At 44.3% G+C, this 16,791-nt stretch overlaps 1 protein-coding gene across 2 annotated transcripts in view; it reads left to right on the top strand.

The window, feature by feature from the left end:
- The first annotated feature begins 4,713 nt into the window (after positions 1–4,713).
- Positions 4,714–16,791, top strand: part of SLC30A4 (solute carrier family 30 member 4) — a 31,095-nt gene continuing 19,017 nt past the window's right edge. For both annotated transcript variants that reach the window (XR_004647533.1, XM_034784500.1), the window contains exons 1-3: positions 4,714–5,027; positions 5,467–5,988; positions 13,560–13,706. Coding sequence is in view for 1 of the 2 variants with exons in the window: in XM_034784500.1 (XP_034640391.1) it covers positions 5,592–5,988; positions 13,560–13,706 (544 nt within the window). In the remaining variant the exon portion in view is untranslated. The remainder of the gene's footprint in view (positions 5,028–5,466; positions 5,989–13,559; positions 13,707–16,791) is intronic.

Here is a 16,791-nt window from a genome sequence, read left to right as displayed (position 1 = left end):
GAGAGAATCTCCCTACATCCCAAAGGAAATATGACCAAATCTAAAGGAATAAATAGTCTCCTAGAAAATCTTCACAATCAGGAGTGATCAGCACATAAGAAAGTTGAGGCCTGTGTCTCCATAGACCTGTGACATCACTTGGCTTCCTTCTCGCCTACACCATCAGCTTAATTACTTTGAAGTAAGTACTGTTGAATTTCAAAAATGCTTAGTCAGGAAAGAAAAAAAAAAGCTACTATTAATGGACAGATGGTCAATGGCAAAAATCTCTCTCTCTCCCTGATTACTTTCCTAGTTCATAGGCAGAGCAGTGATTACATAAGTAAGCAGAATGTTACTTTGAGTTCGATTTAAACAAAGAAAATACTGTCCAAAGGGTGGTGATGGCCTTGCCTCCCATGCTCAAAAATGGACTGCTAGAAAACTCATTGGTAAAAAGCTGCACTGAATACAAATGCTTATCTCTAGAAAAATAGTCAAACATTTGGCAATGTTATAGATTGGGTTCAACCCCCTTAAAAATGGATGAGTTTAACAAACACCATTCATTCAGGTTAAAAGTAAGAAAAAATAGCAGGCTCCAAGACAAAGGAACACCTATGGCCTCTCAGGAACTCTAATGATTCAGGCATAGAGGTTTTCCCTGAGTAAGTTTCCACTGGAGGTGTATGTTTAGGTGGGTGGGACAGACAGTACCAGGAGAGAGAAGGAAGAGAGTCAGAAGCAGACACAGCCTGCAAGAACAGTAATGTGGCCCTGAAATAAAGCGGAGAGAAAGATTTCTGGGGGGGTAGAGTGTTGTTGTAAAGGTTGGCTTGGAACAGCGAACAAAAGAGCCATCTCCTGCTATTTGGGGATTCCTACTATGGTCAGAGAAACAGGAATTTGTACATTCTTTGTACATATACAAGATTGCAACAAAAAAATAAATACATAAAATTAAAAAAAAAAAAGCCAGGCTCTATCATCAATTTCTGCTCCTCACTGGAGCACCTGCAGAGCCCCGAACTTTGACTAACTACTCAAGTCAAAAGTGATAACAGTAAAGAGATACCAAGAATTATTTGGTTAGGTCTAGACAGATATGTAGGTGCTTGGGGACAGGGATCTGGAGGTACAGAGGGGAATCTTGTAGTACCTTGAGGTGCAGGAGAGGCCAGGAGGAGATGTTGAGGATGGGAAATGGGTCATAAAAGAGAACTGTAATTTGTGTGGAAAATAGAGGGAGGGTAAGACATGTCTATAGACATGAAATACAGAGATCAGGCGGGACCACGGTTGTTCAAGGGCTGTTAGAAGAGAGATCAAGTTAGGAGGTGGATTCCTGCTGGCCTTCTTACAATGGCTCTATTGGTCTAAAGGGGCCATAAAGCCAGCTGAACTGGTAACCTAGGAATTTTCTCAGCATAGGGAGATTCCTGTATTAATCACAAAGGACGGACCATTGTGTAGAGTCAATTGCTGGGTAAAAGCCTGACATTATATATTTATTTTGCTTCTTCAGCAATGAGTTTATTTTTTAAAATTCTGTTTAAATGCAAAATATTTTTGGATAGCAAAATGAATGGTTGAAAATGCAGCAAAACATTCAACACAGAAGAAAAAGACATGAAGGGCTATGAATAAAATTATGTCTACAACAGGATTTGAACTCACTGCTTTTACTAACAGACACTGAGCCAGTTCCTGATCCTATTGAAGCCAACGTTAAAGCTCCTAGTTGGCAAGATGGAGATGCCTGCGTGAAGTAAAGGGGTTGGAATGGTTCTAGGCCACACCTATTCTTGGCTCCTTGTGCCAGCAGCATGTCAGAGCCTGGTGGTGAAGAGGCTGGAGGGCAAGTGACCAGTATTAAGATATCAGCCTCTGAGTATTGTGCACAACATAATAAATGACAGTTTCAACAACACTGTTATTGGTATTTATACTATACAACTGACATATCAGTACATAACATATTGATGTTCACATTTCTGATTACAAATTAATAGCTTTATTTATCAAACCTTGTACTAGAAGCGAATTCTTCTGTGATGGGTAGCACTTACTTCTTGAGCACCTCCTTGTGGCTGGGTGCTGTACTGCAGTCCTTTTCCCACTCCTGGAGTCCCCGACAGATTGCTAACCGACCTTGGTGAGTTCTTCAGTGGTTTGACCCTCCAGTCAAATCAGAAAGTTCCCAGGCACCCCTTCTGGGACATTAAAGAGTCCAATAAATGGACAGAATATTTGCCCTCGCTAGGGTCTTCAGCCCCAGCTCTGGGCCCTTTAAATTCAGCCCTTTGGTTGGGTTCCCAGCTAAGCCCTGTCCCCTCCCTGAGGTTTATGACACTTCACCTAGAGGTGGCACTGGAACCCAGACCCTCCCACTACTCCAGATACCAAACTAAGGGCCCTATGCACAGCAGCCACGTACTTCTTACTCCAATTCATTGTTGCTCCTTTCCTGGGCCTCTCCCTACCAGACCACTTTTACCTCCAGACCTATGTCAGTGCAAGGATCATCAGATTCTTCTCTACCTCCAGGCCACAGAGGAGCCCCTTTCTTCTCTTCTCTGGTCCCAGAAGAAACAGATCTGCTAACCTCCCCACAGCTCCTTTTATCTGAGCCTGCTGGGCTCTGATTGGCTGCTTCTGTGAGGCCTCTCTAGGCAGGGCTGGAGCACCCTCTTTTGCTGCTCCTTTCCTATCACTTCGCTGCTTCCTGGGGCGGGGGAAGTGGAACTGCGGGACATCCTGTAGGGAGCTGCAAAGGCCAGGTGCACCCCACCACAATTTCCCACATAAACCATTGGTAAAGCTCTAATCAGCTTCAAAGGGAAGAAGCTCAGACCCCTTATTCCTTTAAGGAGAGTCAGGAAAGGGGTGCACATAGCCTTCCCCAAACGTACCAAAACATGAGGATATCACTGTGCCTGATCATATGAACAGGAATGTGAAATAGAATGTAAACAACACTGCCTTTATTGCCATAAATACTAGAAAAAAAGAAACCAGATAAATGCAACAGTCAAGAAATTTTTGACATGATGTCAGACTTCAGTACTGTACACTTTAGTCATCTCGAATAGAACTCTGATATGTGCAAATCTCTCAAGCCTTCTGGGCTTCTTAAAATTCCACACTTAAAATAAAATATAGGCTTTATATATAATTATCCCTTATGTAAAACCTACTTGTGTGCAGATCGTGTCGTAAAGTGGGCTTGCATATAAGTAACTGGTTATATAGCAACAGAAAATATTTTAGTTTTATGTTGTGCCGTTTATAATAAAAATCTTTCAAACCACATTACAAATATGTGAAATATTAATGAGTATGCTTACCCAGAATTGCCATTTTCCTATCCACGTAGTCGCTAACCTTACAGCTGATCAGATAACAAGGAATAAATTGCATAGATGTTTGCAAGATTGGGAGAAACTAGAACCACACTGCTGACTAGCAAGTTCCAGCACTTTCACTAGAAATGAGATTGTACAGTTATCTTTTGGAAGTGCTGGCAACAGGTGCATATTAATTTAACAACAGTATTGTGGGGTTTTAATCTATGTGGGCTTGCAGTAGAAGACACTGATTGTGCAAAGACTTTAGTGCATGTCCAGTGCCTAAAATTAAGCATGTCTTTGAAGGATCCAGGCCCAACATATAAAGAAGCACAACTAGAGAAGCACAACTGTATTTAAAACTATCGCAATAAAATAACATTGCCCTTCTACAAAAACAACAAGGAGTCTGGTGGCACCTTAAAGACTAACAGATTTATTTGGGCATAAGCTTTCGTGGGTAAAAACCTCACTTCTTCAGATGCATAGAGTGAAAGTTACAGATGCAGGCATTATATACTGACACATGCAGAGAAGGGAGTTACTTCACAAGTGGAGAACCAGTGTTGACAGGGCCAATTCAATCAGGGTGGATGTAGTCCACTCCCAATCGATTATAATAGATGAGGAGGTGTCAATTCCAGGAGAGGAAAAGCTGCTTCTGTAATGAGCCAGCCACTCCCAGTCCCTATTCAAGCCCAGATTAATGGTGTTAAATTTGCAAATGAATTTTAGTTCTGCTGTTTCTCTTTGAAATCTGTTTCTGAAGTTTTTTTGTTCAATGATAGTGACTTTTAAATCTGTAATAGAATGACCAGGGAGATTGGAGTGTTCACTTACTGGCTTATGTATGTTACCATTCCTGATGTCCGATTTGTGTCCATTTATTCTTTTGCGGAGGGACTGTCCCGTTTGGCCACTGTACATGGCAGAGGGGCATTGCTGGCACATGATGGCATATATCACATTAGTGGATGTGCAGGTGAATGAGCCCTTGATGGTGTGGCTGATGTGGTTGGGTCCTCTGATGGTGTCGCCAGAGTAGATATGGGGACAGAGTAGGCAACAGATTTGCTACAGGGATTGGTTCCTGGGTTGGTGTTTCTGTGGTGTGGTGTGTAGTTGCCTACCCTAGTCACGAGCCAGCAGCATGTTGACCAAGGTCGCAAGGCAGAGGCCCAGCGGGAGAATCCCCGTGTGTCGCTAGCGCGCGGGGGGCGGGGGGATTGGTACCAAGCGGGGCAGAGCAGAGGCGGCGGCTGCCGCCCGCGCAGACCCCGCGTCCGGAGCCAGGAATGCGAACAACGCGCCCGGCCAGCCCCCGTTCAGTGCCGCTGCGCCGCCCCTCGGCCACGGGTGCCCGCGCACGCGCACTGCGTGACCGGCGAGTCAGCAGCAAGCCTGGTTGTCTCGAAAGCAGGAGAGAGGGAGGGAGAGATGCAGCTCCCCGGAGCGAAGGGGTGACCGCCCGACGCCGGCTTTCCCGGGGGAGGTGCGGTTCCTCCCTACGCGGGGGTTGCATGCTCCGGCGGGAAAGCCCAGCTCGTGGTGGGGGTTGTGGTTCTAAGCTGGCTTTGCCCGGCCCCGGAGCAGAGTGCAGGTATTTCTGGCGAGCTGTTATCACTTACAAGGGACTCCAGAGAATGACCTGAGCCAACCTCCGAAGGATCGGAATTGCATGGGGGCAGCAGCCATACAAAGGTACCGTTCGGTTTCTGTATAGTAGCTTCCCCCCCTGTATATTTCAGCCATATAAACCCGAGAGTCTTGAGCAACAGTTATTCCGCGTTTTGCATAATCTTAAAAAATGACAGTGTAACAACGTGTTACAGTCTATTCTGGGTTTAGAGTCGGTCAGTATCAAACACGTCTTTGCTACTGTAGTCCCGGCTCTGTGTTCAGCTGCATAGCGAGTAGGCCAGTGGGCATGAAAGTGGCTGTTTAAGATGGATTATTTTTGTGCTCCTATTAGCTGTTTGGCATCCTGGAGGGGGGCTGTCCAGTCTAAGGGTTAGTAGAGCTGTCTTGGAAGAGGGCTGGCCTGCTTTAGTAGGATTACCTGGAATAACCTCCCCCCGGTGCCTTTTCACCTGAATTTCTATCCATTGATGAACTGAACGTGTTACTCTGATTTCCTCAGGCTTGGAGGAAATGTTCTGAATGGACGATTAAATGAAGCATTTCTGCCTGCAAGGGGAAGTAGCATGAGAAGAATTTGCTGTAGCTAAAAAGCAACACCCCGCTGGGCTCCTGGCTCCAGCTACTATGGCCCAATCCAGGGTCTGGAATAGCATCAAATCCATGCTGAGAAAGAACGATGACCCCTTGTTCTTGAACGACTCCAGTGCCTTTGATTTTTCAGATGAAGTGGGGGAGGAGGACTTCCCCCGGTTTAACAAGTTGCGAGTTGTGGTTTCTGATGACACTGCGGATGCAGCTCCGGACAGACCTGTCAATGGGGCTCACCTAGGTCTGCAGCCCGATGACGACTCCTTGCTGGACCGGGATATTGCTCTGCGGAGCACACAGACTAGCTCCCCCAGGACGGACCCTTGTAGCAATTGCAGTAAACAGAGGGAACTATCAAAACAGAGGAAGGTGAAAAAACAGCTGACCCTGGCTGCCGTTCTCTATCTCTTCTTTATGATTGGAGAGCTCATAGGTGAGTTGGGCTTGTTTTCTTACTCCGTCAAGGGTTAATGGAAAAATGCCTCGGTGCTTTGTAGGACTTTTTTTTTTATTACACAGTTGTCCTTTAATTATTTGCTAAAGGAGACAGTATATCAGTTACTGAGACGCACAGATTTCAGCAAGTCCAGAGAGTGCCCACAGGACAGAAAGTCAGCCTGCAATTAGCATCTAAGGAAAGAAAGAGTTTAAAGGGACACTGCCAACATTAACTCTTCCCTGGCTGATGTTTATAAGGATCTTAACAACAAGGAAGAAACTGACTATTTGAAATTAACAATTAAATTGTCCATATGCTGTTAAATGAGGAAAAATACAGATTCCCCCCTCCCCTCAACTTGTTTCAATTATTGCCATCTTTTTACTTGTAATTATAGTAGGTGCAACATTTTCAGAGAAATGTAATTTTTTCAAGTTAATGGTTCTCTTTAATAGTAGAAGACCAGTGTCTGTATAAGATTTTAGGGCCTTCAAACCTTGTTATTTATGTTCTTAGTCCCCAAATACAGGAATATAATTTAGTTCTACCATAGAAAGGGGAAAAACTCCTCATGAAACTGAGTTATAGATAAAGATCAATCACTTACAGCTTCCTGTTTTGCTTCTCCCTAATGGACTAACAGTATCTACACTAGTCTAGCTATTTCTGTATCTTAAACCAGGGGTTCTCAACAAAATTTTTGGTGGCCTCAGTATGCGACCACCAACTCTTGCTGGTGGCCGTGCTGACTATTTTTCCTAAAATACTTAATTAACATTAGGAAAAACAAATAAATATGGACATACACACATCTAAATCATTGTAATTTATTTATGTAGGTTTTTTCCAGAGTCAGTAATAAAAATAATTTACAGTTGTCTCTATTCTTTACTGGGCCTAAACAGAATAGAAACACAAATAAGATGATTTGCATGTTCTTGTCTTGTTGTTGTTGTTTCTTTTGCTTTTTTGGTTGCACTTTTTTTTCTTCTAAGACTTGCTAGCTGGTAAATCTTCTGCTGGGTAAGGTGATATTTGTATGTTTGTTAATATCACTTTTCAGACTTACTCAGCCCCGGCAAGCTCTGGGACAAATTAAGCCCTGGATGGGGAGGTGGGCAGGGAGGCAGCAGGGCCCAGGGATGATGGCGGGGCTGGTGAGCCTGGGGCCGGAGCCTGAATCCAGAGCCTGCCACCACATGGACGGAGCCCGCAGCCCTGTGGCCAAAGCCTGCCCCCTCAACCCCAGGGAATGTGGGTAATTCACCAGCTGCCTGCTCCTCCAGCATTTGTGTCTCTGGAGGGGGCCTTGGGAGAGGGACCACTGCTTTGCATGCCCCCCCTTTCCCCTCCAGCCCAGGAGGCTGTGGCCGCAAGAAAAGGCCCTGGTGGCTGAATGCAGCCACTGTGGCCACATTTGAGAAACGCTGTCATAATAAGCAACATGAAAGTCTCTATAGTATATTGCTTAAAAGCAACAACTGAAAATTCCAGTATACTGTTAATAGTTGGGAGAAACTATGTTGATTTTTCACTACAAAATTACTCCTGTTATGGATTCATTCAAAACAGTAACAAACTCATTTTCCAAGTTCAATTTTTATTTATCTCTGACAAGCTTTTTTGATATCAAAGCATGTTATCGCCTGCAGTTCAGGTTCAAGAGAAACCAAAACAGCGTGATACAGCAATCTGTAAATCTAGAAACACATGGCTGTATATTACAGTGGCGCAGCAGCTCCAGTATAGTTAAGGTTAAGGCCAGCTTTCTGTTTAAAGCTTGACTATTCTAAGTGCTCTAATATCTGGACAGTTACTTGGATTCACTTACAGTGAAAAGACACAGTGCAAGTAAGAGACAGGTGCTGCCTGCACCTGCCCTGTGCTCAAACACTGAGCCTGTTCCCCCAACAGAATACCACCCAATTCTATATTGAAATGATGCAGACTGGAACCTCAAGGTACACATGCACCTCCTTCCATTGATAACATACATGGGGTGATTCAGACCCAGATCTCTGAATATCACAGTCACAGCTCTATGACACTCCTCAAACTAATCACCAGATCTCTTGGTATCACAAACACACCTCTACCAACCTGCTCCACCTGCTGCGTCCACCATTCACTACAGCTACACCTACAACTCTGAAAGAAACTAGAATGCATGCAGATAATTCCCAGTGGCTATTGCCAGCTCCAGGCAGAGTTAAGGTTGTGTGGGCATCTACCTTAATTCTGTATTTTCTGGTTTTCAGAAGTCTGAGTTTTGCTGAACTTGAGATTTTGGAAGGGCACGAGCTATCATTAGGCATCTTTAACTCTGCATTAATGAAGGGTTTTTTTTTGCCATTTATTCTTGGAGAGCTTATTGTGATATAACCATGAAAGAAACTCTAAAGTTGAGAGTCACATGGCTGTAGACACAAAGTTATTAAAAACGACATCACCAATATTTAATCATTATTAAGAAGCATAGTATTTACCTTCTAATCACTATTCACTTTTCATTTAAATAGCACAATGTACTACCATGTCTTTTGGAGTTGTTCATGCCATTTAAGTGCCTACTTGGTGCCATTTAAACTCTTGAAGAACACAAAGTATTTCTGCCATCCACGTCCCCCTGACTTGTTCTAGTGCCACTTTGTTTTCAAAAGTGGGGAATGTTATGATGTCAGTGCATCAATGTATCTATCAGTCATTAGACTTTCAGATGCGCTGAACTGGGTTTTAACTTGTGACCGCACAACTTCTTGTAAATACTATTTCGTAAATATTGTAATTTCAATACACAACTGTAAATCTGGAAGCATGAATTAGATATAATTTAAATTCACTAGTAAAAGGGAAAGCTAAAAACTTTTGAAAGTACAGAAACTGATGGCTCAAGGGACAGGTAATAAATAGTATAGCGCAGTGGTTCTCAAACTTTCGTACTGGTGATCCCTTTCACATAGCAAGCCTCTGAGTGCACCCCCCCTTATAAATTAAAAACACATATTTAACACCATTATAAATCCTGGAGGCAAAGTGGGGTTTGGGGTGGAGGCTGACAGCTCGCAACCCCCCATATAATAATCTTGTGACCCCCTGAGGGGTCCTGACCCCCAGTTTGAGAACCCCAGTATAGAGAACTTGCTGCCATTTGTTCACCATTCAAATTCATTTCAGTACTGACAAAGTCTGCTGGCTGTTCAATGGCTTCTGTGAAATGAATTAGTGGTCTCAGGAGAGTTGTTCACATCATTAAACTTGCTTCCCTCTCATCCCGTGAGGTGGTCTCCCAGAGGAGGTTAGTGTTACTTTGGGGAGCCAGAAGTTAGTACAAGATGGGCAATGGCAGTGCCTGAACTATGGATAAATAAAGGGCTTAATTTCTGACAATCTGGTACCTGTCAAGAGTATTAAATTCATTATTTAAAAAAAAAAAAGGTTGGAAATTGCTGTGCCATTTTTTCCATGATCAGCATAGCCATGGCTTTCAGGAACATTTTATCTGTATCCTGAAGTTTTAGCTAAAACAGAGGTCCCGAAAGTGTAGGGTGCCCCCCCCGTAGAGACATGCAGAGGAACACTGGGAGGGCGCGGCAGGGCCAGGCCAGTACCCAGGGGGAGCAGGAAGGGAGCATAACCCAGCTCCTCCCCACCCCCTGCTCTGCTCCAGTCCTGCCCCTAGCCACGTCCCAAGCTTCCGGCCCTGCACCTGACCCTGTCCCCAGGCTCAGTGTAGGTCTACGCCTGGCCCCTGCCCCAGTCTTGGCACCTGTCTGTGGCTCTGTTCCCAGCCCAGGGACAAGACTAAGGGGAAGGACAGGGATGAGAGTGGAGTTGCAGCTGGCCATGGGCCCAGCTGCTGGCCCCCACCACAGCCCAGCTGCAGCTCCGCTTCTGCCCTCGCTCCCAACCTCGGACCCTGGCTCAGACCCACTCCCGGCCTGAGACCTACCCACAGATGTGGCCCCAGCCTTGGCCCTTACCGTTGTCTGTGTCCCCTATCCCCAGCCATGGCCCCACTCTGGGCCCCAGCTCTGGGGATGGCAGGGGAGGCACACAGGTGTAAGAGGGGTGTGACCCTCAAAAGTTTGAGGATCACTGAGCTAAAAACAACATTTTAAAAGCAGGAAGATTAAACTTTCCTTGATTTAGCTTTCTAAAAATAAAAGTGTAGAAGATGGTGGTGGTAAAGCAGCTTCATTTTATACAGTGGAAATTGTAATTAATGTGCCATAACAACTACCTTTTGTTGACCTTATACCTTTGAATAATGACTTTATCTGCACTACATCTGTGGTGTATTTGACAACGCCATTGTTCAAACTAAAAATATATATATACTTTACCAAGCTTCTCAGGGAAAAACTAGGAGAAAGTCCATTTGTCAGACATACAGTAGATACTTGACATTTGTTATCTACTCCACTTAGTTTAATTAGAGGCCTTATCTCAGGAGCACATGGTAATGGCAAGCAGTGACCTTGCCCTTTAGCTTCTGCTTCAATGGTTGGTTAGTCATTGATAAGACTGCCACAGTCCATGAACTAATTATGGATGAAGCTCTTAACTTTGAACATACACCTCTATCCCGATATAACGTGACCCGATTTAACACAAATTCTGATATAACGCGGTAAAGCAGTGCTGGGGGGTGAGTGGGGGGGGGCAGGGCTGCGCACTCCGGCGGATCAAAGCAAGTTTGATATAACGCGGTTTCACCTATAACGCGGTAAGACTTTTTGGCTCCCGAGGACAGCATTATATCGAGGTAAAGGTGTATTAGAAAGACCTGGTTGAATGACAACCTGCCCTGTCAGTTGGTTCTGCTTTTTCTGACTGTGTTTGTGGTTCAGCATGATTGAAAGGTGAATTTGGCAGAGTCTGATCTCAGGTGTAGAAAATGCCTCATCACAAGGACAGATTGATGTAGTATGAGACTCCCGGGATAAAATGAATTTGGGAATTTTGGCTCTGTACCAATCTCACTACTCAATGGAATTCCTGGCTGAGCTTGTTGAGCCTGCTACCGGAGTCACTGACTGACACCCAGATCCTCAAAGGCATTTAGATGCCCAGCTCCCATTGATTTAACCTTTGAGGATCTGAGTCTGAAATTTCTTCACGGGGGTGACTTCAGTATCATTCACCGTGCCTCTTGTGGATTTGTTTGAGACTTCCCGGCTTCTAAGTGGTGTCTGACTCAGTTTATGCTCATGTGTACACCACACATCTGATTTAGAGACAGAACTGGAAATAGGGTGGATTTAAAATAAAACTACACCTTAATCATGATCAGATCATCATTGCTTTTTGCTTGAGATCAGCACTTTTCTAAGCTCTGTCAAGGTGGGGGATCTTTCCAACTAAGGTACTTAAATGGCCCCCATCTTCATAGTAGCTGAGTACCTCACAATCTTTTGATTTATTTATCCTCACCTCCCTTGTGGGAAGTATTATCCCCATTTTATAGATGGTGCACTAAGGCATAGAGACACTAAGTGACTTTCCCAAAGACCCCAAGAGTCTGTGGCAGAGCAGGAAATTGAACCTGGGTCTCCCAAGTTCCAGGCTAGTCCCCTGAACAATCGGCCTAATTACCTTAACCAAACTTCCTCTCCTGATCTGTTTCTGTGGCCCATCCTCTGGGCCTCAAGTTTCAGAATATTCTGAGGAAATTTAGTCATCTGGGGAGCTTTGTATTTGATCCTATAGGGTATTATAACTGTCTGTTTTCTGTGACCTTTGACACACTGGGATTGTGATCAGATTTGCCTTTGCAGCACCCCCTTGTGGCCCATCAGGGCACGACTCACCCAGCTGCATGTCTCTGTAGGTCTGTTCACTCTCTTCTGCAGGGGTTGATGTAGCAGTGCTTTAGCCATCTGGCCAAGGCACACATCAGTCCTTTTGGGATGTTAAGGTCCAAACAAAGTCAGGAAAAACCACAACTCAAAACCAGGCTCATCCAGTGAACCTTCAGCAGGATCTCACCCATATGTTTAGAGCTCATCTTCAAACAATCAGTATTCCAGCCAGTCTCCCACGGTCTGGTTGTTCCTTCTGCCAGGAGGCTCAACAAACCAGCAAGCTATCTCAGGCTATGTCTACACTACAGCTATTGTTGGCATAATTTATGTGGCTCAGGGTGGGGGTTTGAATAAATCACCCTCCTGAGCGACATAAGTTACACCAACATAAGCGCTGGTGTGGACGGTGATATGTCAGCGGGAGAGCTTCTCCCGCCAACATAGCTTCTGCTGCTCGCGGGGGCTGAAGTAGTTAAGCTGACAGGAGAGCTCTCTCCCATCGGCGTAGAGCAGTTACATTACAGCCTCAGAGGAATTTGTCTGATAAAATGATGAGCAACCTGTGTGGGAGGGAAGCTAGATTGGAAGTTGGATCTCCAACTTAAGTATAGAATGATCAATACCACCACCAACTATAATGTACGCTATCTGTGCGTCCGTGTATTTGTAGGTAAGTATAGATTTTTGTTGTTTTTGTTGCTCAGGCAATCAACCAATTTGTAAGCTTTCCTTTGCTATACCTGGCCCCTAATGGTCTGTCCAATAGGATCCTCAGGTTTTCCTGTAATGCAAATTTTTAATATTACACGAAGACCAGGCAGTGAGAAATGATGGAAACAAACGAGCTCGTATCTGAGATATTTCATTTCTAAAACTGGAGATTCAGGCCTGCAAGGGGGCATTTTATATTTGGTGGAAGCTGCAGGTTCAAGGACAATTTCAGGCTGCTCCCAGAGCAGTGGGGAAACCTGACCCATTGCTGAACTGACACTGAAGACGTAGTCTCTTTTGAGTGCCTGTGTAGAACTCCCATTAGCATTGTGTATGAAAGGAAGACTACATCTTTATTAGGTTAACCCCTTCCATGCATCTATTACAGATATTGACATCTGCTTCAGGGCAAATTGATCATTTTGACCTTCTCATCTGAGGAAATTTATCTCAGCACAGCCCACAGTTATGACAAGGGAGTTAAATTACATAGAAATGAAAAGAAATATTTCAGAATGAAGGGGTTGGCAATGGCTGCTGAGACAGGGAACAATGAGGCTTAAGATTTAATGTTAAAAAAAGGAGGACAGGCTGAATTTCTTTGCCATATAGTCATTGGAGCTCTGCCCATGTTTCAAAATGTCAAAAAACTTTGCAGTCTTGGCTTAATAAATTAATCAGCTGATTAAACACACACAAAATAACAAAGAAAAGACACTAAGCTACTTTAGGCCTGATCCTGCAGAACCTTATTCAAGCAAGTGGTCTCACTGACTTCAGTGAGACCACTTGCGTGAGTAAAGCTTGGAGGACTGAGCTTTTTCCACTTACCTAATCGGTTTAAGTATTTATACTGTATTTATCACCATGGTAGCTTTAAAAAATAGCATGGCACATTGATTGCAATGGGAAAAACCACCAGCTCCATTACCACACTTCATTACTTGCTCAATGCACCATTCTGAATACACTTTGTTGTAAACTACACCCAAAGGATGTTTTGCAGAGTGGTTCATATCACATGCCCTAACTTTTCCAATTCCATTTCAGGTGGATATGTTGCTAATAGTCTAGCAATCATGATGGATGCACTTCATATGCTAACTGACCTCAGTGGTATTCTTTTGACTCTGCTTGCTTTGTGGCTGTCTGCAAAATCTCCCACAAAAAAGTTCACCTTTGGATTTCACCGCTTAGGTACGTAACTGCCAGAGTTTACTGTTATAGCAGTGTTGTAAATGATAACTATGAGGAAAGTTTAACTGCAGAGCTGTAGTGTAGAGCATTAAATAACTATCAGAAATGAGGTTATGTAAATCTAGAAATTTTAGGGGCCTGATTCTTATTTACATGAAGGGCCCTTTACAATGCTCTGTCCATAGCAGGCGGCAGAGAGATGGCTATGCTGGTTTTATGACACCTGGGAATTTCCCTAGGCAGAGTGGCACAAAAATGACCGACAGGGGCCCATGATTTGACTTGGTCCCCGCAGCCCAAGGTTGTGTTACATTGGTAGCCCTTCCTGGGAGAGGTTCCACTGCTCCTACCTGTGCTGTAGCTATTTGTAGGTTCAAATAGGAGACTACGTTGTTCTTGGCTGTCAGACCGTAATCTTTCATGAGAACTAGCATCACTGAAAAGTTTAATAAAATACCCAAAGTGGCAGGCATGTCTTTTTTTCCCTTTCTTTATTACTTTGCTGTGAATTCAGATGAGTGATGTGGAGAAGGCTCTATTTCTGTTGGTAGTATTTTTTTAATAACTGTGCATTAGAGGCCTATTTAGGAAACTCATGCCACAGTGATTATTTCATGTTAAATTATGTAGGAAAAGTACAGCCTTTTCCTTGCAAATAACTCAGCATAGTGATTCATCATCACCTGAATAAGAATCTTCCAGTCTAAAGACTTGTCTACAGAGAGTATGTTGAACATATATGGCTATAGAAATAGCAGCATTGATGTATAAAGCCTTCAGTTAGGTCTTCACTTCAAAGAATGTATTCTTAACATGGGGTAACTAACCCCAGTTAGCTGACTCAGGGTAAAATTGCAGCAGAGACAAGGCAATTTTTAACTTGGGTGAGCAGCTCAAGTTAAAGCCTGTAGGGGAGTCTAGAGTTGAATTTGAGATGCTAACACAAGTTAAAAGCTGAGTTGTTATGTCTTGGCTACTATTCGAATCTGGGCTAGCTAACCCAGCTTAAGAATGCTTTTCCCCCCCAGTGATCACGTAACCTTGGTGGAGACACACTGCACTTGCAGGGATGCTATTAACTCCAGATTGAAACTCAGGTAGACTAAGGCCTGGTCTACACTGGGGGGAGGATCGATCTAAGTTACGCAACTTCAGCTATGTGAATAATGTAGCTGAAGTCAGCGTACTTAGATCGACTTACCCGTAGGGTGACCAGACAGCAAGTGTGAAAAATCGGGACGGGGTTGGGGGGTAATAGGAGCCTATATAAGAAAACACCCCAAATATCAGGACAGTCCCTATAAAATCGGGACATCTGGTCACCCTAACTTACCGTGGTGTCTTCACTGAGGTAAATTGATAGCTGATGCTCTCCCGTCGACTCCGCCTGTGCCTCTTGCCCTGGTGGAGTCCTGGAGTTGATGGGAGAGTGCTCAGTGATCAATTTATCGCGTCTAGACTAGATGCAATAAATCGACCCCCGCTGGATTGATCGCTGCCCGTTGATCCAGCGGGTAATGTAGACAAGCCCTAAGGCCTGAAAGGATTAAAGGAAAATCCAGAAGGATTTAACATCACTTCTCTTTTAATCCCAACCTGGTTTCCATGGAACTTGATGGCAAAACCCTGTTTACTTCAAAAAAAGAACAGGAGTACTTGTGGCACCTTAGAGACTAACAAATTTATTAGAGCATAAGCTTTCGTGGACTACAGCCCACTTCTTCGGATGGTATGCATCCGAAGAAGTGGGCTGTAGTCCACGAAAGCTTATGCTCTAATAAATTTGTTAGTCTCTAAGGTGCCACAAGTACTCCTGTTCTTTTTGCGGATACAGACTAACACGGCTGCTACTCTGAAACCTGTTTACTTCAGTGGGAACAGAACCTTGTGTGGAAATGGAATCTGGCAAATTCAGAGTTAAGTTTTTAGTGCTTGACTTAGCTCTTAGGAATGAAAGTTTATTTGGCTTTCTGTCAAGCTGGTTCTGATGAGTGGGTGATTTTACAGATTGTATTCTAAATGCTGCTTGTTGCTCCCAAGACATGGGNTTATGCTCTCTGTATGTGTGTATATATATCTCCTCAATATTTATTCCACTCTGTATGCATCCGAAGAAGTGGGCTGTAGTCCACGAAAGCTTATGCTCTAATAAATTTGTTAGTCTCTAAGGTGCCACAAGTACTCCTGTTCTTTTTGCGGATACAGACTAACACGGCTGCTACTCTGAAACCTGTTTACTTCAGTGGGAACAGAACCTTGTGTGGAAATGGAATCTGGCAAATTCAGAGTTAAGTTTTTAGTGCTTGACTTAGCTCTTAGGAATGAAAGTTTATTTGGCTTTCTGTCAAGCTGGTTCTGATGAGTGGGTGATTTTACAGATTGTATTCTAAATGCTGCTTGTTGCTCCCAAGACATGGGCCTTGCCTAAGGAATCTAACAAGGGTAGGACAGGAAATTTCTCCTACAAGCCAGTGACAAGGCTCAGAGTGGATGTGCAGCCACTCCATTGTCCATAGCAATAGTGGCTGTCCAAGCAATTAGGACCCCTGTGCACCCCTCAGTTCTGAAAGATTAAGTTTAAGATGATGAAGTCTATTGAGCCAAATAGACTACTCTGCTGGCCCATCACAACCCCAATCATTATATCAACGTTATCTGTATTGCAGAAGCACCTGGAGGAGCCCCATGTGCTTGGTGTGGTACACACACACAGTGTGGTAACAGGCAATCACTGTCCTAAAGTGCTTACAATCAGTGGGCCAGACTTACTTACGCTGAGTAGTACTGTGATGGGGTGAGACTCACCGGCACAGCACCTCCTGCTGGTTGTCCAGGGAATTAGCTCTTTTCCAGCTCCGGAGCACCCTCTGCCAGCTGATGTCTCACCTGCCGCTGGCCCCCGTGTCCTTCCCAGTACCCTTTGCCCAGGGGTTCTGCCCACTGCAGCAACCCACAATCTGGGTCTCCCCACCCAGGGGAACCCCTAACTCCCACCTTGCCTCAGTGGCTACTGCCAGGCACCATCTAGCCCCTGCTCACTGGGTGGACTGCAATCTGTAAACCACTCATCATTGGCAAGGGGGTT

Source organism: Trachemys scripta, chromosome 10 (assembly GCF_013100865.1).
Source record: "Trachemys scripta elegans isolate TJP31775 chromosome 10, CAS_Tse_1.0, whole genome shotgun sequence".
Taxonomy (NCBI): Eukaryota; Metazoa; Chordata; order Testudines; family Emydidae; genus Trachemys; species Trachemys scripta.
This window is presented reverse-complemented; position numbering and strand designations above follow the sequence as displayed.